The sequence below is a fragment of the Odocoileus virginianus genome, chromosome 11 (genome assembly GCF_023699985.2).
Source record: "Odocoileus virginianus isolate 20LAN1187 ecotype Illinois chromosome 11, Ovbor_1.2, whole genome shotgun sequence".
NCBI classification, from domain to species: Eukaryota; Metazoa; Chordata; class Mammalia; order Artiodactyla; family Cervidae; genus Odocoileus; species Odocoileus virginianus.
Genome location: NC_069684.1, coordinates 27,381,663 through 27,402,512, shown reverse-complemented (window position 1 = coordinate 27,402,512; position 20,850 = coordinate 27,381,663). Strand labels below are relative to the sequence as shown.

The window sequence follows — 20,850 nt, the reverse complement described above, 5'->3', positions numbered from 1 at the left end:
TGAGCAGAAAATTCAGAAAGTTTTCCTTTAACTCCCACCCCCGCCAGGGGCACAGCCTCTCCTACCATCAACATCCCTCATCGGATCATCTCATTTGTGATAACTGATGAACCTACACGGACACATCATTAGCACCTAAAGTTCATAGTTTACATAAGGGTTCAACTCGGTGGTGTACACTCTATGGATCTGGACAAATGTATGATAACATGTATCTACCATTATGGAATCACACAGAATAGTTTCCTTGTCCTAAAAACCCTATGTGCTCCATCTATTCATCATCCTCCCACCCCTTACCAATCCCTGATCTTTTTATTATTGCCCTAGTTTCACCTTTTCCAGAATGACATATAGTCGGAACCATACTGCATGTAACCTACTCATGAACATTAATCCTACCTGAAACGTATCCAGGCTTTCCTAGTGGCTCAGATGGTAAAGAATCTACCCGCAATGTGGGAGACCTGGGTTCGACCCCTTAGTTGGACAGATCCCCTGGAGGAGGACATGGCAACCTACTCCAGTATTCTTGCCTGGAGAATCTCCGTGGACAGAGAAGCCTGGTGGGCTACAGTCCATAGGATGGAAAAGAGTTGGAAAGGACTGAATGACTAAGCACAGCACAGCACAAAACATATTCTCGAGGTGCAGTGCTAGGTATTCCCAGACTCTGTTGGTGACAGTGAAAACTGGTATGACCTTTCTGAGAGGGTCACTTGGGAACCTGTTTCACAAGCCTAAAAATGTTCATATCCTGTGACCCACTGATTCCACTTTTGGAGATGTATCCTAAGGACATAACCCCACATGTGCACAAAGCCCCTGACACAGAGCTGCTCAGCCAAGCATTTTTCACTCCACTGAAAAGTGAGACACTCCCCCGTGCCCAAGGGTAAATGAATCAAGGTTCACCCAACACAGTGCAAACCCAAGTCATCCTTTATTTATTTATTTATTTATTTTGCAGACTTGCAAGGATTTTTTTTTTTGGCTTTGATTATGTGTTGACTGTTTTTTTTTCATTTATTTTTATTAGTTGGAGGCTAATTACTTTACAATATTGTAGTGGTTTTTGTCATACATTGACATGAATCAGCCATGGATTTACATGTATTCCCCATCCCGGTCCCCCCTCCCACCTCCCTCTCCACCCGATTCCTCTGGGTCTTCCCAGTGCACCAGGCCCGAGCACTTGTCTCATGCATCCAACCTGGACTGGTGATCTGTGTCACCCTAGATAATATACATGTTTTGGTGCTGTTCTCTCGAAACATCCCATCCTCACCTTCTCCCACAGAGTCCAAAAGTCTGTTCTGTACATCTGTGTCTCTTTTTCTGTTTTCCATATAGGGTTATCGTTAACCATCTTTCTAAATTCCATATATATGCATTAGTATACTGTATTGGTCTTTATATTTCTGGCTTACTTCACTCTGTATAATGGGCTCCAGTTTCATCCATCTCATTAGAACTGATTCAAATGAATTCTTTTTAATGGCTGAGTAATATTCCATGGTGTATATGTACCACAGCTTCCTTATCCATTCGTCTGCTGATGGGCATCTAGGTTGCTTCCATGTCCTGGCTATTATAAACAGTGCTGTGATGAACATTGGGGTGCATGTGTCTCCTTCAGATCTGGTTTCCTCAGTGTGTATGCCCAGAAGTGGGATTGCTGGATCATATGGCAGTTCTAATTCCAGTTTTTTAAGAAATCTCCACACTGTTCTCCATAGCGGCTGTATTAGTTTGCATCCCCACCAACAGTGTAAGAGGGTTCCCTTTTCTCCATACCCTCTGCAGCATTTATTGCTTGTAGACTTTTGGATAGCAGCCATCCTGACTGGTGTGTAATGGTACCTCATTGTGGTTTTGATTTGCATTTCTCTGATAATGAGTGATGTTGAGCACCTTTTCATGTGTTTGTTAGCCATCTGTATGTCTTCTTTGGAGAAATGTCTGTTTAGTTCTTTGGCCCATTTTTTGATTGGGTCATTTATTTTTCTGGAGTTGAGCTGGAGGAGTTGCTTGTATATTTTTGAGATTAATCCTTTGTCTGTTGCTTTGTTTGCTATTATTTTCTCCCAATCTGAGGGCTGTCTTTTCACCTTGCTTATAGTTTCCTTTGTTGTGCAAAAGCTTTTAAGTTTAATTAGGTCCCATTTGTTTATTTTTGCTTTTATTTCCAATATTCTGGGAGGTGGGTCATAGAGGATCCTGCTGTGATTTATGTCGGAGAGTGTTTTGCCTATGTTCTCCCCTAGGAGTTTTATAGTTTCTGGTCTTACATTTAGATCTTTAATCTATTTTGAGTTTATTTTTGTGTATGGTGTTAGAAAGTGTTCTAGTTTCATTCTTTTACAAGTGGTTGACCAGTTTTCCCAGCACTACTTGTTAAAGAGGTTGTCTTTTTTCCATTGTATATTCTTGCCTCCTTTGTTGAAGATAAGGTGTCCAGAGGTTCATGGATTTACCTCTGGGCTTTCTATTCTGTTCCAAGTCATCCTTTACTGGCATGTTGTAGAAGAAAGTTCAATGATATGTGGACATACTTGTAATATATTAAGTCAAAACGCCTGCACAGTGTAACAGTGTAAATAACTTTGTAACAAATCGGTATTTGTCCACGTCTGTCATAGCGATCATCACAAAGCTGGTATGGAAGGAATCACATCAAAATGTCACTAGTGGACTTCTTTGCTGGTCCAGCGGTTAAGAATCTGTGCTTTCAACGCAGGGAGTGTGGGTTCAATTTCTGGTCAGGGAACTATCATCTCACACACCGCATGGCGGGGCCAAAAGAAAAAATAAAATAATTCCATTACTGGTAACTCTGTTCGGTGGACTCTTGAATGATTTTTCCATGCTTCTTAAAATTTCTAGAGCAAACAGTTACTCCTTTTCTTTTTTTAATTTATTATTAATTTTTTGGCTGTGCCACACAATATGTGGGATCTTAGTTCCTCCACCAGGGACTGAACCCACGCACCCTGCGTTGGAAGCGTGGAGTCTTAACCACTGGACCGCCAGGGAGATCCCAGGTGCTCCTTTTATAACTGGGAAATGAAACTGATTTTTTTTTTTTTTTTTGGAAACAAAACAGAGCATGGTTCTCATCATGTGATGCCTGTGAGCCTCGCCTGGGAGAAGCTTCATTCTCTCCGAACCATCACTGAACTCTGTCTGTTCTTATTTGGGGTCGTGATGTGGTCGTGACTGTTGAGAAGTCCCAGTGCGGACAGTGTGTGGACCTGGCTGGAGGAGGTGCTTCCTGGGGGTCAGCGGCAGGCACGGCACAAAGCAGAAGCACTCCAGCTGTCCCTGTAGAATCCATAAAGAACTGAGATGGTTTATCTGATGGGCCATGAAGTTGCCTCAGGGCAGAACACGCTGCCTGGCATCTCTGCTCCTTGCCAGCTACTCAGCAGCTTACTCAAGTTCAGGGTTCCAGCAGGTCTGAATTTATTTTTCTCCCCTCTCTCCTGTTTCTCTCATACAAATCCTGTTTTCACCTGTAGAGATGAAATCAGTTTTTCAAACGCTCTCCTGCGTGTGCAAGTAAAACGGCATGCAAATAAGCCTCTCTATGTCTGACTGGGTCTTCGACCTTGAACTTCCTTGGTCTATCCTGGTGAATGGGGAGTCCCTGGGGTGGAGTCCCATTTCTTAGCATCTGATGTGATGCCATCAGCCTGCCTGCCGGGTTGTCACAAGATCTTGCCCTCTGGTGTCACTGTTGTTTTCTCTAAGGCTTGTTGAGGACACTGTTGGTTGCCTTACAGAGTCCCCTCTGTCATGATCCTGAGGACAGATGTTCTCTGGGTTGAGTACCCAGAATGGTCTAATTTCCAGGAGCACTTGGTCCATTTTGTCTAGTGAACTACACAGCCACTGGGTGTTCACTTTCACTGTGCTAATAAAAACTGTGACCCATTTGTTGATTTTGTGATACACACTTTTTTTTGCATGCATTAATCTCATTCCTAATCCATTTTCTGCCCCAAATAATCTACTTTAAAATTCTAATTCCTCCTTTTCTCCTACCCCTAACTCAAGTATTTTATGGACGAGCCATGAGAATCACTGGGGAAACAAGTCTGCCTGGAGAGATGGCCCCTCTTGGGCTCCCTTTTGGGCAGCATCCACCTGCCCACAAGGAGTCCTGCACATGTGCATCAGCCCAGAGCTGACAACTCTCACATCATTTCACCCAGCTCATCCTCTGGACACGCTCCAGTTGGTCAAGGCCCCACTTAAAGTGGTGCTAGGGTGTGCATGCATGCACGTGCGTGCTCAGTTGTATCCGACTCTTTGCGACCCTATGGACTGTAGCCCCGCCAGTTTCCTCTGTCCATGGGATTTTCCAGGCAAGAATACTGGAATGCGTTGCTGTGCCCTCTTCCAGGGGATCTTCCCAACCCAGGGATTGAACATGTGTCTCTTGCATTGCAGGCAGATTCTTTACCACTATGCCACCTGGGAAGCCCATACAGATAGGTAATCCAGACATGGTTTACTGGCACCTTGAGCAGCGTCATTCCAAGAGCACCAGCACCGCTTGGACTGCTGTTAAAAGTACAGATTCCTGAGTCCACTCTATAGGGTGAATGAGAATCTCTTGGGCTAAAAGTCCAGGGATTGGGCATTTAAAATTACCCCCATCCCCCACAGTGATTCTGTGTATATTATTGTTAGGGAAACATTCTTCAAAGAAAATGATCCAAGATTGATGTGAACAGACTTAAAGACTTATTTGGTCCCATCTGGTCTCGACAATCCTTTGAAATTGTGTTTGCCTGTATTTGAATCCAACTCACTATCGTCAGGTTGTCTGTTTATCACTTGCCATGACTTTTGAGATATTGACCTGTATCTGTGTGTGCGCATGTGTGTGCCCTTTGTACTGCTGGGACCCAGGAGGGTGGAATTCAGTCCTCCAGCTTGGAGATGCCTAAGACAAGGTCCTGGGTAACAACTTCAGCTTCTGCTGTGTCTCCTATTCCCAGTGAGAGTCGTAAACGTGGTTTGATGATGAAGGTGCTGATAGCGAAGGTGACAGGTTCTGGTGGAGAAACAGCACCAAGGCAGTCGGACATTGACCCCAGGCAGCTGAACCCACAGCAAGCTTAAGGAAAGAGAGAGGAGTGGTGAGGAATAGGGGGTCCTGGCGTCAGACGGTCTTGGGTTCAGACTCTGCCCCTCCACTTCGTGGCTGTGAGCCAGTAGTAATGACAATAACAATAAAAGCAGCCAACACATGCAGCATTCACTGAGTGTCAGGTGCTTGTCTGTGTGTTAGACATCCAGTCTCCCAACTCCACGAGGGTGATCTATTGGATCATCTGTATGTCATAAGTGGGGAGAGCAAGGCACAGAGGTGCCAACTGTTGTCTAACGTCCCACAGCCAGATGGTGGCAGGGGTGGGATTTGAACCAGACCACCTGCCCCCAGAGCCCGGCACTCAGTCACGCCTGCTCCTCTTTCCTCTTAGAGAGGCATACCTCCTTCTGCTTGGTTATGCGGTTCTCCAGATCTTGGACCTTTTTCTTTTCCTTCTCTATGGCCTCCTTTGCTTTGTTTTTCTCGTAGGCGATGCTGCTCTCGGAAATCTGGAAGTCAACAACAAGTGTTCTGAGGATGCGTGCGCGAGAAAGGAAGGGAAGTGATACCTAAGGGGAAAGCTAGCATTAGTAATAGTTGACACCTGTGAGTCAGGGCTGGGGAGCTAGAGCTCAAGGAACAGGATGTCCGTAGGAGAGAGATATGAGAACCGGAAGTCAAGTCGTGGTTAGTTAGCTATGTCCTCAACAGAGAGAGTTATTTGTCATTCAGGGTTTCTGGGCTGGTGTGCAGGAAGTGACAGGCTGGTGAGTGCTTAGGTCAAAGTGTCTGACACTGAGCCACTGACTAAGCTACTAAACGGACAGATAATGGCACCAATGTGGTCCCTTGTTGGTACCTGGCTTCTTGGGAGGTGGGGCAAGTGAGGCCAAGGGCAGGGGTGGGGGTGGGGGGATGCCTCCTTTCCCAGTAGGCCTGATGTCTGTGGCTTCAAAGGACACTTGCGGTCTCTCTCCAACCTATGAAGGCTTGGGTCTAAAAACCGAAGTCCAAGACAGTTTGCTGCAGAGAACATTTACCCCATAGATCCTGAGATGGGGAGGGGGTTGGAACCCAGCCTCACCTACACAAGCTCCAGGAGGGACACAGCCAGAGTGGGGTCAAGAAACTATTTGCAGCTGTTGAAACTCTTGCAGTGATGCCTCCCACATAAATATAATGCTCACAAGAACATTTTAATGAAATATATTATTTATCTATGCGTAAACAAAAGACTGGAAAGAAATGTACCAGAATGTAAATAATGGCTATTTTGGGGGAATTGAGATTATGGTCATTTATATTTTCTTCTTTTTAGTGGTCTGGATCTTCTAAATTTTCTTTAGTGAATGTGCATTATCGGGTAAAAAGGGAAAACTATTGAAAACTGTTATGCTTTGGAGATGGGTGGTCCTGGAGAAAAGACAATCTTCCTGACAACCCTGTGGTTCCAGCATCATGCCCTTGGCCCCCATCCCCATTGCCCTGCGCTGCACACAGGCCTTGCCGCTACACCTGGGCTCTGACTCTCCTCCCTGAATGGGTTTGGCATTTTCCCACTGCCAAGTCTGCCTAAGACCGTCCAGCCCCCACCCTGCCAGGCTGCGTCCTGCCTGATGTAAGAGGCCACTGCATGCTCCGTGGGAGGGTGTGCTTCCTTATTTTGTGCCACTTGGAAAATTACAAATGAAAATGATAATGACGAGGCTGCCTGCTCTGTAAACGCTGCACACGAGTGCCTGCACCGCGTACTGAATGCAACCACCCCCCCCCCCCCCCGGTGGCATCTGCCTTCCATTTCGCAGGTGAGGACATGGAGGCTGTAAATGAAGACATGCGAGGATGAGTAATGGGGCAAGGTCGCACCACCGGGGGCCAGTTCAGACGCCAGTGCCCTGCCCCAGTCATTCTGCCACCTGGCGTCTGGACCTTGCCTGAGCTGTCCTCCTGATTGAAGCCCCACCTGACCTGCAGGCAGGAGATGCGCCTGTGTGTTCATACGTAGGCTGCACAGAGTCTGCCACCCTGCTCAGCAGGGGCGCATGCTATAAAACACCCTTAGCCCACCTGTATAAGGGAGGCCTGGGGGATGCCACTGACCACAGTCTGGGTTCTACCGCTTAGCAAGGCTTGCTCGGTGTCGGTGCTCCCTCACCCTGTGTGGACTCTGACCTCACTTCCCTGCCAAGGTCTCTGCTTGACTGTCCCGCCCCCATACCCCGCCATGCACACCACCTTCCCCACTCGATCTGGACTCTGAGCTCACCTGGGCAGGTGTTTCACAATGAATGCACTGACTCCTCGCAGCAAATCTCTGTCACTGCACCCACATTACAGATGAGGGCACAGAGAGGGGTTTGCCCGGGGTCACACAACATGGTAGGGCAGAGCTGCAGCTGGAACTGGAATCCACTCGTTTGGCCCACACAGCTCTCCTGCTACGCCTCACTCTGCCCCCGACTCTGTGGCTCCCTCTGGCTTTCCCGTCCTGATCCCTCCCCTTTGGTTTCCATCCTGTTCCAGTGTGATTTCATTCTTCCCGCCCTGCCCCCACGCCCCTGGCTAAGTCAGGCACCCTCCTTTGCACTTGGGACCCCTGACCTGGGGCATTCTCTTCCCTCGATGTCCTTGTAGTGTTCCTCTGCCCTCCAGGTCTCACTCAATGTCACCAAATACGAGAGGCCCTCCCTGCCTGTGGGCCACTCTCTAACTCATGCTGGTTTTGTACAGCCTGTGGCTCTGGGGTCACCTGGGCGTTTGTTTACATGGCTGTCTGCCCTCCGTCCTGGAGCGGAGGGCCCATGAGGATATGGCCATGGCCCGTCTAGGGCTCTGCAGTATCCCTGACACCCAGCAGGGCCTGGCACACGGCAGGTACACAGAGCCCGTTTGACTTTCAGGGTGTGACCCGGGCATTCATCCCTCCTCTCGGCCTTGGGGGTCTGCCTTCATGGTGGCTCCAGGCAGGTGAGGCTGGTGAGCCCAGTTCCCAGGCTTGTAGGGGTGGATGTCACCAGCTCTGCCCCGGCCTGGCGCTTGGACTCCCCTCCCCCCTCCCATGTCACTCTCCTCCAAGGATTGAACCTGCATCTTTATCGCCACTTCGGAAGCCCCGATGAACACTAACTGGTTTAATCTCATGATGCAGGGGTAGTTAGCCTCCCCAGGTTATGGATGATGAAACTGGTCCAGGAGGTGAGGTGGTCTGCCTTAGGGTCATACAGCTGGTGAGTCCTGTGATGTGACATTGGCCACTCTGATCAGAGGCACTGCTCTCCATCAGCCTGCTTTACCACCTGCTCTAATCCGGGTACCAAAACACAGTCTCGCATCTGGTCCTGAAGCTGCTTCCAAGGGCTTTCGGCTGCTACCACCCACTTCCTCTCTCTGCTCCCCATACCTCCTTCTGCTGTGTTAAGTGGTTCTCCAGATCTTGCACTTTCCTCTTTTCTGTCTCTAAGGCTTCCTTTGCTTTTCTTTTCTCATGGGCCATGCTGCTCTCCAAAACCTGAAAATCAATGACCGGTCTTTTTGGTTGCCTGCACATTTAGCGGGGGAAATTGCTAGTAAGCATGATACCAATAATAACAACAGTAGCTCAAATGTTGGGGGCTGGTCTTATGTGCCAGGGCCCAAGGCCAGTGATCCTCACCCAGTTTATTCTCATAGCATCCTCATCCATAGAGAAGTCGTGTCCCCATTTTATAGGTGAGGAAACTAAAGAGGGGAAAGTTACTGAGGGCCCCCGGGTCCTGCAGTTTGTTAGTGGAGAGGCCAGGACTGAGCCCTGCATATTGTTTGTGTGCAGAGGCCCCGGCAGGGAGCCAGTGAGGAAAGGAGACCAAGCTTGCCTTATTACAGAGTCTGAGTTCTTATCATTGTGCCAGGCAGCCTCTCTGATAAGAAGAAGAATCTCATTAATAATGGAATTTCCCATTATTGAAAAAAATCTCTGAAATAGAATCAGATTTCTAGAGGAGGGCAGTGTATTGAATTAATGAGCCACACATACCAATTTCTGGACGGGAAGGGGACCAACCTCACAAGGGAAGCTTTGAGAGGATGGGAGGGCTGTGGTTAGTATTTAGTGCCCATAATCAGGGATTTTTTTATCCAGGAAGCAACTTGCTGATGAGCCGTTCAGTTAAGTGGTTTATGCAAATTGCAGAAGGATAGAAGCTGCCAGCAAAGCCCCTGTTTCTAGTCACTGCAAGAAAGGGCACCTCAACTCTCAAATAGATTATTATTATTATTACTTTTTTATATGCACCAAACTTAAAGTCTTTATTGAATTTGTTGCAATATTGCTTCTGTTTTGGTTTTTCGGCTGCAAGGCATGTGGGATCTTAGCTCCCCAACCAGAGGTCAAACCCACCCCTCTGGCACTGGAAGACAAAATCTTAATCACTAGACTACCAGGGGAGTCCCTGGAATGGGTTGTATTTTAAACACCAGCTTGGCTGTCAGATGTCTGGAAGTTGGAACGTGGTTTCCATTACAGCTGGTGGTCAGGGTCCTAGATTAGCCTGCAACAATATTCAATCCATAATATGGATGAAATAGTATATACTTTTGTATATTTTTTTCAGTGGAAAGCAGTTTGAAAAACTCCAACACTCAGTGGTTCCAATACCAGCCCTCAATGAAGCAGAAGAACAGTAACATCATGGGAGCTCCACGTTTATTTTGAAGTTTGAGGCGGCTTTAGGGGTAAGACATTTTGCTGCCCCATTACATCTGATCTCACATCGACACTCAGGACTTTGCTATGCAGCCGAGCTGGGCACCACAGGGAAGGCTGTCCTTGCACAACTCATGCCAAAGTTCTGTCCCCCTTGGACGCTTTGCTCCCACACTCCTGGGCAGGTCATGAGAATTAACCTTTAAAGTTTCCTCCAAACCAGCCTTGTGACCTAGTGATTCTGTTGTTCTTAGAGATTCGTCTGACAATGTGGTGCATGTATGCGTGCAATATGTTTAGTTGTGCCTGACTCCTTGTGGCCCCATAGATTGCAGCCTGCCAGGCTCCTCTGTCCATGGGATTCTCCAGGCAAGAATACTGGAGTGGGTTGCCATGCCCTCCTCCAGGGCATCTTCCCGACCAGCAATGGAATCCGTGTCTCTTGTGTCTCCTGCATTGGCAGGCCGGGGTCTTTATCACTAGTGTCACCTGGGAAACCCCTGACAGTGTGGAGGAAGGTCTAATGGAAAGAAAAATCACATGACCATCTGAGGTTGATCAAAGCTGATGTCTGGGATTCTGATCTCTTATTTCCCAATAAGAAGTCACGAAGAGGTCCTGCTGGGAGGAGTGGTCTGATGTTGTCCAAGGTGTGGGTGACCTGGCCACAACTCCTATTGCTTTGGGGCTGTCTACCATCAGCTTGTTCTTAAATTTCCCTCCTGAAGTGCCCCATAACCTCAAAATCGCTCAGTTCAAGGGGTTTCCCCATCGCTGTGCAGATGACCTCTCGGTGACAATTCACCCCAGCGAACCCTTGGGAGACCCTCCTCTTCCTCATCACCCCCGGAGAAATAACTCAGGACCAGGCACTGACACTGTTTACACAGGCCCGCAGAGCACATCTGTACCCGAGACCTGAGTGAAACCCAACATGTAAACACCTCCCCTCCCTGGATAGGATCAAACTGCATGAGCTCTGCTCACCAGGTTCCTCACTTCTCCCTTCCTGGGGGGCGGGCCAGGACTTCACTCTGAGAGGTAGGGATGTGGTGGAGGGTTAGTACAGTAAGTGCCTAAACAGCACTGGAAGTGCAGTGATGGTATTAATAGCCACCATTCATTGAGTGATGATTCTGGGTCAAACGCTTCACTGTACATGATCTCACCATTATCTCACAGCCATCCTTTAAAGAAGGTAGGTACTGAGCCAGCAAGTAGCCCAGCCGGAATCTGAACCCATGTCTCATCTGGATGCAAAGCCTCACTCTTCACCCCTTTACACTGTCCAAGGATTGAAGCACAAATGAGAACATCTAATAAAAATAACCCAAGGATCTGAGGGTGACCAAAGGTAAGTACATTCAAGTGAACAATGTAATAGGGCTTTCCCCAAAGCTAGTTTGGACACATAAGCAGAAATACATCTTCGACTAGGGAGAGGACAGTTCTGCTCTAGGTCACTGCATGCTGGAGAACTGTGTTCAGTTTTGGCTACAGTTTAGGAAGAAAACAGATGATGAGCTGCAAACCCAGACACCTGTAGGGGCTCAACAGTTACCTGAAATGAAATGAGTTGTGTTGAATGCAATAGGGAATGGTGGGGACTGTGGCAAACATCTCCAGTCCATTTCTGCCGCAAGTGGAAAGGAGGGCCAGATTTCCCGACTTTTCAAGAGAGGATGGGAATCTGCATTTGTTAGTAAATTTTATGAATGCAAGATAAAACACTTCAGGACCAAGCATAACACGTCCATGGGCCCTTTTCAGCCAGTGAGCTGCTAATCTGTCACAGGTTAGAGCAGCTCAGAGGAGGGGACCAAGGCCCGGCCCCAGGCCTGTGAAGGGCATTTGTGTCTGGAGAGGAGCTGGTGCCTCTATTCTTATGCATCTAAAAGGTTATTCTGTGGAAGAGAAAGCAGACAGGTCTTGCAGGAGCCCAGAGTGGTGGGTGGAGGGTTGAAACCCTTTCTGAGAGAGAATCTCAGTCAGAATTTTCTGCCAGCCCAAGGCATCAACACTGGGATGGACTTCCCTGGCCTATAGAAAATTTCTTGGTGGTAGAGATGAAGGGTGGGCATTTTAGGACGTTGGAGGATTCACATAGCCCTAAAGTCCCAGGATTCTGAAATTCCTCCATTTTTAGGATTCAGGATGTAGTCTCCATGCAGAAAACACTCATGTTATCCTGATGTGTCCCCTAAGACTGTATTTTATGACATTTACAATTTTTGTGTAAATTGTAAGTGCAAGGTTACAACTCTAGGGTCCTTGCCTAGAGTCCCGCCTGCTTCTTCCCAAAGTAGCTGAGCTCCCCCATGGACAAATCCCTCTAGGAAACTCCGCCATGCTTGACTCCCCATCAGCTGTGGTTCGAAACTTACTTCCACGTGGCCCTCAAGCTGGGTTTGGGCTCGAGCCGCCTATCTCCCCGAGCTGCGTACCTCCTTCTGGTGGGTTAAGCGGTTCTCCAGTTCTAGGACTTTGCTCTGTTCTTCTTCTAATGCTTCCTTTGCTCTGCTTTTCTCCTGAGAAATGGTCTCCTCCAAAGCCTGAAAACCAATGACCAGACAGAATTACAACGGCAGGAATCTGGATTCTGCTAGGCACTGCATGGGCAGGTGGACTCTTTACTACTCACAGCATCCCCATGGGGAGACTGTGGGCAGCTGAGAGCCTGGCAGCTGGGGTGGGCAGGCCCAGATGAGTGTCCCAGGTGAGTCCGTGCTGGCTGCCTGACCTTGACCTGGGCTCAAGCCGGCTCTGCCTCCCTGAGCTCATACCTTCTTCTGGCGGGTTAAGTGGTTCTCCAGTTCTTGGGCTCTCTTCTGTTCTTCTTCTAATGCTTCTTTCGCTCTGTTTTTCTCTTGAGTAATGCTTTCCTCCAAAGCCTGAAAGTCATGACTGTTGTTTAATAGACATAGTTACCATGGTAGGAATCTGGACTCCGGGCCAGGCACTTCAGAGATTAACTCTTTCACATCTCACAACAAACCCATGGAAAACTGTGGACAGTATTTCTAGGGTCTAAGAGCATGGGGTCTGGAGTTGGCAGGGTCAGATTAGAGCCTGTGGCTGATTCTTCCTAGAGGTATAGTCTTGGGCAAGTGAGAAGCTTTAGAAACCTCAGTTTCCCCATCTGTACAATGGGGACAGTAAGAGTGCTTCCTGCCTTGGGTTGATAGGAGGGGCAGAAGAGATGATGAACATGAAATGCTTGGAACATGATGATCATTCACTAGTAAAGATCAATCATTTCTTCTGTCATTTCCACTTTGTTGAAGGAGAAAATAGGCTTAGAGAGATTAGGAATCTGTTCAGTTTACCAATAAATTGCATCAATGGGAAATTGAACCCTGGTCCCTTTGATTCTAGAACCAGTAGTTGGCAAGCTATGGCAGGTGGGCCAAATGTGGCCCACTGTCTGCTTTTTTTTTGTAAATAAAGTTTTATTGGAACGCCACCATGCTCATCATGGGTTGCCTTGGCACTGCATCCACAGAGCTGAGAAATCAGGACAAAGACATGACCTGCACAACTGAAAATAGATACTGTGTGGCTCTTCATGGGAAAAGTTTGCTGACCCCTGATCTAAACCATCAGTGTGTGTGTAACTCAGGGCAGTGTTGTTAACAGATCATAGTAATCATAAAAAAAGAATGATAGCTTCATAAGTTAGCCACTCAGTCGTGTCTGACTCTTTGCAACCCCATGTACTGTAGCCAGGCTCCTCTGTCCATGGAATTCTCCAGGCAGGAATACTGGAGTGGGTAGCCATTCCCTTCTCCAAGGCATCTTTCTGACCCAGGGATCGAACCCCGGTCTCCTGCATTGCAGGCAGATTCTTTAATGTCTGAGCCACCACAGAAACTCTTTAACGGAACCTAGAATTTCTTACCACTGAAGCAGAGTCCTAAGACAAGTCAGGATTTGTGAGGAGGAGCTTAATTAATTAATTTTGACACACATATTTTTAGAAAGGGTGGGGGGTGACAGAGCCATGTTCATTTAAAATTGGGGCACCTACCACTCAAGCCTGTGATGGTACTTTTGGATGAGTCCCTGGGGTCAAGCCAATCAATGTAAGTGTCTGGGGAAGAATGACCCTCAATGGAACAGTAGTGGACATGAGCAACTGTACTGTCTGTCTGTGGGTCCCTGGCTTTGTGTTCCCCTCTGCAAGGGGTGGTGTGCCCTCTGAAGTTTGGTGTGATTAAAGGGGGGTTGATGTTAGATCTTGAAACCCTGTGGCTGTTGGAATCAATGGGCATCTGGAGGGCCCAGGCTGGTGCCCAAGGTGGTGGTGAACAGGCTGGGGTTATAATACTGTACATTCACAGTGGAAAACAGTCAAACCAAAATTAAAACTAAAATAAGACATTTGGGAAGGGAGAAATTAAACAAAGAAGAGAGAGGAAACAGGTGGAGAGTTCTGTGAAGGTTTTGAGGATTTTTAGGTTCTTTCTGGTTTTATTTCCCTCTCTATAGAATGGCACTGTTTTTTTTTTTTTCTTCTTCTATATCTAATTGCCCTTCTGAAGGGACCTGTCCTGTCTTGATTTAAGGCTGTTGTTTATAGTACCTGTATGGGGCTCACAGGTGATTTTGGTCAGGTTGTTCTTCCTTTTTAATCTTTTATTTCACAAAAGGCAGAGAAAGAGGCAAAGAGGAGAAGAAGTAGTAGGGCATGAATCAGAGGACGAGATGAAACCGGCAGAGGTCTCTGCCTCTTGGAGAGGTCTGGAGAGTGGGGGCGTCTGACAGAGAAGGAGGGTCCCAGCAGGAAGTCACCAAGCTGCTCCTGGTGGAGATGGAGGAACTGGCAGTTCTGGTCCTTTTTGGTGGAAGAAAGGAGGTGCTGGGGGAGAGTTGGGGTTCAGTGGATCTGGTGCTGCTGTTTTGAGGTGGGTGGGAGATGCTCTCTGTGGTGGCTGCACGTGGGAACCACCAGGGAGAGCTTACCAATCCCAGGGCCTGAGCTGCACCCTCACCCCAGCTAGATCAGAGGGGGAGGGCTGCAAGGCCTTAGCATTTTTTTAATCTCTTGAATGACAGAAGTGCAGCCAAAGTCATGAACCAAGGATCCAGGGTGATGGTGACTGAGGTAGTTAAATCCATGGTGGGTCCCTGAATATAAAAAATGGCCAACTCGGGACTTCCCTGGTGGTCCAGTGGTTAAGAATCCTCCTTGCAATGCAGAGGACATCGGTTCGAACCCTGGTCCGGGAATTAAGATCCCGCATGCTGGGGAGCAACTAAGCCCACAAGTCACAACTACTGGAGCCCGTGCATCACATCTAGAGAGTCCATTTGCTGCAGTGAAAGATCCTGCAAGATGCAATGAAGAGCCTGTGTGCTGCAACTAAGAAGTGACACAGCCAAACATATAAATAAATATTTTTTAAAAAACACGGTGAACTCAAGGACGAGGAGAACTGGCCCAGTAACTGCAGTTTCTGGCCTTCTCCTGAGATTCTGACTCAGTGGAGCTTGGGTAGGGCCCAAGAATCTGTATTTTCAACCAGCTTCCAGGTGGTTCTTATCTGCCAGCTTGGGTAAAACCTTCATCTGAGACTCTGTCGCTGAACATGTGTCTGCAGAGCTGTGCCATCAGCACCAGCTGGGAGCTTGTTAGAAACGCAAAGTCCCAGGTTCCACCCCAGACGGGCTGAGTCCGAATCTGCCTTTTCACAACATCCCTAGGTGATTCATGGGCACCTCTGAGTTGAGAGGCACTGCTGGTAGCATCCTCTAATTGGTCGTTTTCTAGAAAAGTAAGTAGCAATTTTGGCCATTCTATTCCCTTGATCTGCATAAAGAGAAAGCAAAACACTGAAATAACACTGGCTGGTCTTGCACATACTTAGAAACACTCTGTCAGTCATAAACCAGGACTTGTAGTAATGCCTCAGATCTGTAAAATCAGCTGCAGTGTATAAACCAATGAAGTATTGTTTCTAGAAATTTCAATAACTGTGCCTACTCAAGTTGTACTTGCTCTGAGTTTTAAGATCCAAGCTTCATATTAATTCCTCCAACATTATTCACCCTTTTTATTTTTTTTTAAAAAAAAACATGCCTATTTATTTGACTGCACCGAGTCTTAGTTGCAGCACGTAGGATCTTCGATTTTCATTGTGGCATGTAGGACCTTCAGTTGGGGCTTGCAGGATGTGTCTCCCTGACCAGGGATCGAACCCAGGCCCTCTGCATTGAGAGCGTGGGGTCTTAGCCACTGAACTACCAGAGAAGTCTCCATTCACCCTCTTAAATTAATTTAGTTCCATGGTATCCATCAAGATTGCTGCTGAAGTTTCTCCTCTAAACTCACGCCCTCAGTTTTTTATGGGAAAGTTCATCTCTCCTTTTCCAGCATGAAAGGGAAGAACAGGGACCTCCTTACCGCCTTCTCTTCCGTCAGCCACTTGACTCGGGCTTTCAGCTTCTCCTCCTGCTGTAGCCTTTCCTCGCTTAGCTTCTCCTTCTCTGCCAGGTGCTCTCGCAGCTTTTCTTGCATTAAAGACTGCTGAGTTTCCTGAGAACTGCTGATCTTGATCTGAAGGGAGAAGAAGGGAGATTGTAGCTGATTAGCCCTGTTCAGGAATAATGCAGGAGTCATTTCCACTACCTTTGTGGGAGGGACAAAAGTTCCCAAAACTTGCTGAAAAATGCAGAAAAGCTATGCTTAGCCTAGTAACTAGGCTAACTAGTACTACTAGTACTACTAGTAACTAGTAGGAAAGCAACAGAGCATCATAGGTAAGAGTTCAGACTCTAGATCTAGACAGACTCTCAGCCATAATTCTTTCTAGATGCTTTTTCATTTAGAACTTACTATGAATATATACCTCTTAGTGTTATCAGGACTAAACGAGACAATGTTGGAAAGCTTTTACCACAGTGCTTAGCACGTTGTAGGTGCTCAGTAAATGGTAGTTAGACTTATTCATTATTATTTGCTAAGTGTAAGAGAAAAAGCAGTGAGCTAGGGCCAGAAGGCCTGAACTTTTGTCTTGATTTTTCCACCAACTAGGTGACATTGAGATAGTTACCTAAGCCTCTGAACGTCATTGTCCATATCTGTAAAATGAGGAGAATGGACTAGATCGGGGTTGGCAAACTACTGTCTGCAGGCCAAATCTGGACCACTGTCTATTTTTATAAATAAAGTTTTATTGGAACAGAGCATGCTTGCCACACCCATTCATTTACACAATTGTCTATGGTTGTCTTTGTTCTGTAGCAGCAGAGTCAGATAGGTGTGACAGAGACTATATGTCCTGAAATATTTATAGGCCCTTTACAGAATATTCTGGTCCTTTACAGAAAAATTTGCTTACCCCTGGAATAGATGGTCTTTGTGGTGGATGGCTGCGGTGGTCCCACCATTTCACCCTTCCTCTATTCAAACCTTTGGTTACGTAACTTGTAGTGCCTGCCCATATCCTGCCCCCTGACACTGAACTCAGTCATGTGACTTGCTCTGGCCAATGGGATGTTGGCAGACATAACACAAGGGCCTGACTTCTCTTCCTGATCTCTGCTTCCTCTGTTAGTGCCATGAGAACATGCTCAGGCCAGCCTGCTGGAGTATCAGAGACACGTGGAACAGAGCACAGCTGCTCCAGCTGAGGCCAGCCTAGATCAGTCAAGAGCCAGCCAACACCCAGGCATGTGAGTAAGTCCATCCAAGGCCAGTGGATTCACCTCGCAACTGGCCCCAGACATGTGAGCAGTGGACAGTAACGGTGGAATACTGATATTGTTTATTATACAGTATTAATATGATAATAGCTATCAGACCAATACAATCCCTGAGGATTATTTTGCCTCTAAAATATTGACATTATGTAACTTTTGGTACATCTGCTCTCTGTACTGTGGTACTTCTTCCATTGCATTTAATAAATACAATTTTTAAGATCTAAAATGTCAAATTTTAAGATCTAAAATTGTCTGGGTTTAGACAGAGGAAAACAAGTCTCCTTGCCCTCCTGGGAGGTCTCAGCCACCCCATCTGAATCATTTGGAGTGCAAATGGAGATATCACCTTTTGGAGGATGTGCGCTGACTACCTAATAGAGGAACAACAGAGTTAAGATGCTCAGTGCCATGAAAATTTCAAGGAGGAGCTGAAATGAACTTTTGGAGCTCAAAGATTACCTGAAGTTCCTGGGTCCGGCTTGTAATTTTTTTATAATGTTCCAGAAGGTATTTCAGATACAAAGACAATCCTTAAAAAGAGAAGCAAGAAGAAGGTAAATATCAAGTCAATTCACCTTCTTTGTTTTCTGAATAATGTCTTCATAGGGCTTGCCAACAGGAGGATGAGGAAAATGCTACTCTCTCATCAAGATAACACAAGCTGCCATCCATCTTGTTTTTTTTTTAAATGGTTGATCAGCTTCAGTTGGGCTCAAATCCAACTTTCTTTTTGGAGGTGGACAACAAAAACCATCCACAGAACCCTTGTTGATTAAGAGTCCACTGTGTACAAAACTATGAGCTGAACTAGGGGGATGATATGAAGCCATTCCTCAAGGGACTTAGGTTCAGTTTGAGAGAACAGGTCTAAGTGCCTGACAGGAAACAGGCAGTGACCTTGGGTTGTGTGGAAGTGACCGCGGAAGGAGTGGGGAAGTGTGAGGGTCCCAGAGGAGGAGCAATCATTTACCCAGAGTGATTACTGCTCAGCTGAGGATCCACTGGGCGTGGGCACTGGCATGTATTCAGAGTTGGAGGGGAGGACATTTCAGAATGGAAGATGGGGATGAATGGTGCCCCGCAAGAATAAAAGGACATTAGCATGTAGTTTCTTAACGACATCACAGTGAGTTGATGGTGACATTCAGAGGAACTTGATTACAGGCTTATGGGTAGACTAATCTGTGGTCTGGTACAGAAACAGAGAGGTTTTTCATTCTGGGTGTCAAGGTTTTATTATGTTCTGGGTATGAAGAACATTTGATAGATATTTTTTAACTATGGGGTTTATTTTTCTAAATATGGGTTGATCAAGCAGTCAGTTGCTTGGTGATGCCCTTAAATGAAAGTTTACGTTTTCCCAGTGTGAACCTTAAAAGGTCAGAGAAGTACGTTCATTTATTAAATTCTCTGTTGGGAGAACAAAGCTTCTCGTCCGACATTTTATTTCTGTTTGAGTTTTCAAAAGGTCTTGATCAGTGGTTGTGCCTTGGCTAGAATTTGTGGGACTTTGGTTGCTATACAGTTATTTACATACACGGCATTTACAAAATCTGAAGCATCATAAATGAAATTATTTATTTAATCATAAAAAATTGATGCCCGCCCCCCCACACCCAAAGATTTCCAGGTCCTAATCCTGAGAGCCCATGGGCATTACCTGACAGGGCATAGAGCTTTGCGGATTTGAGGAAGTTGAGGATCTTGAGATGGAGGGCTTATCCTGGATTGTCTGTGTGGGTCCAATATAGGCACAGGGGTTCTTGAAAGAAGTGGACAGAGGGAGTTTGACTACAGACAGAGGAGAAGGTGATGTGACAGAAGCAGAGAGAGAGCTGAAGATACTCCCTTGCTGGCTTTGGAGAAAGAGGAAGGGGCCATGAGCCATGGAATGCAAGGGATAAAGGAGTAAAGACAGGAAAAGGTGAAGAATCAGATTTTTTCCCTACACCCTCTGGAAGAGACTGGCCCCTTGACTTTAGCTTAGTGAAACTAATTTTGGACTTTAGGCCCCAGAGCTGTAAAAGAATAAATATGAGTTGTGTTAATATAAGCCACAGAGCTTGTGATAATTTGTTGTGACAGCCACGTGTGCATGCATGCTAAGCCACTTCAGTTGTGTCCAACTCTGTGACCCAATGGACCATAGCCTGCCAGATCCTCTGTCCATGGGATTCTCCAGGTAAGAATACTGGAGTGGGTTGCCATGCCCTCCTCCAGGGGATCTTCTAGACCCAGGGATTGGACCTGTCTCTCTTTTGCATCTCCTGCACTGGCAGGCAGGTTCTTTACCACTAGTGCCACCTGGGAAGCCCATGACAGTCACAGGAAACTAATATCGGGGGTGAAGGGAGGAGGCAGGGTGAGGGGTAGGGAATGTAGAGCATGTTCTGGAAGAGGGTTAGTTGGGGTTGAGGTTAGTTGGGGTGGAGTGGATGATGGGGAGGGGAGGAGTAGAGGGAAGAGTTGGGATGGAGGCTGAGGTCAATTTGTGGCCAGCCTAGGACAGTAGCCTAAAGACTGTAAACCTGACTTAAATTCATGAGTGTGGCCTGTGTGTCCAGCTCTCTGCTAAGCAATCAGTGATCACCCCACTGTATTGTCTGACCATTGCCCCACTTTACAGATTAGGCAGGGGGGCTCTGAGACATGTGGCTGCTGGATGCTGGCAAACAACTTAACCAGGGCTTGGCTGCACGGCAGTCGGAATCCAGGGTCTGAGTCACTGCTATTTCATCTGCTGATGGAGCAGTGAATTGGCTTAATGAACTGTAATTTTTTTTTTCCAGAAAAATAACAGATGAATTAGAGAGGAAGGAGCCAGTAGATTTTCTTAACTATAGCACTACTGACAAATTAAAAGATACTTGCTCCTTGGAAGAAAAGCTATGACCAACCTACACAGCGTATTAAAAAGCAGAGACATCACTTTGCTGAGCAGGTCCATATACTCAAAGCTATGGTTTTTCCAGTAGTCATGTACAGATGTGAGAGCTGGACCATACAGAAGGCTGAGTACTGAAGAACTGATGCTTTCCAACTGTAGTGCTGGAGAAGACTCTTGAAAGTACCATGGATTGTAAGGAGAGTAAACCAGTCAATCTTAAAGGAAATCAACCCTGAATATTCATTGGAATGACTGATGCTGAAGCTGAAGCTCCAAGACTTTGGCCACCTGATGCAAGGAGTTGACTCATTTGAAAAGACTGAGGGCAGGAGGAGAAGGGGGTGACAGAGGATGAGACGACTGGATGGCATCATCGCTCAATGGATATGAATTTGAGCAAACTCAGGGAGCCAGTGAAGGACAGAGAAGCCTGGTATGCTGCAGTTCATGGGGTCGCAAAGAGTAGGACACGAC

At 46.8% G+C, this 20,850-nt stretch overlaps 1 protein-coding gene and 1 long non-coding RNA gene across 7 annotated transcripts in view; one reads left to right on the top strand and one right to left on the bottom strand.

Moving 5' to 3' along the window:
- Window positions 1-20,850, bottom strand: part of FHAD1 (forkhead associated phosphopeptide binding domain 1) — a 162,413-nt gene that overhangs the window by 34,953 nt on the left and 106,610 nt on the right. For 4 of the 5 annotated variants that reach the window (XM_020873708.2, XM_020873709.2, XM_020873711.2 and 1 more), the window contains 6 exons: window positions 17,949-18,019; window positions 16,189-16,341; window positions 12,569-12,676; window positions 12,230-12,337; window positions 8,505-8,612; window positions 5,506-5,613 (listed from right to left, as the gene is read on the bottom strand). In XM_020873708.2, the coding sequence (XP_020729367.2) occupies window positions 5,506-5,613; window positions 8,505-8,612; window positions 12,230-12,337; window positions 12,569-12,676; window positions 16,189-16,341; window positions 17,949-18,019 (656 nt within the window). The remainder of the gene's footprint in view (window positions 1-5,505; window positions 5,614-8,504; window positions 8,613-12,229; window positions 12,338-12,568; window positions 12,677-16,188; window positions 16,342-17,948; window positions 18,020-20,850) is intronic. The other variant, XM_020873710.2, reaches the window with a different exon arrangement.
- Window positions 16,834-18,251, top strand: LOC110124940 (uncharacterized). Of its 2 annotated transcripts, none has more exons than XR_002309926.2 (2): window positions 16,834-17,459; window positions 18,096-18,251. It is a non-coding gene; the product is annotated as an uncharacterized lncRNA (long non-coding RNA). The 2 variants fall into 2 exon arrangements; XR_011490303.1 differs by lacking the exon at window positions 16,834-17,459 and adding an exon at window positions 17,474-17,996.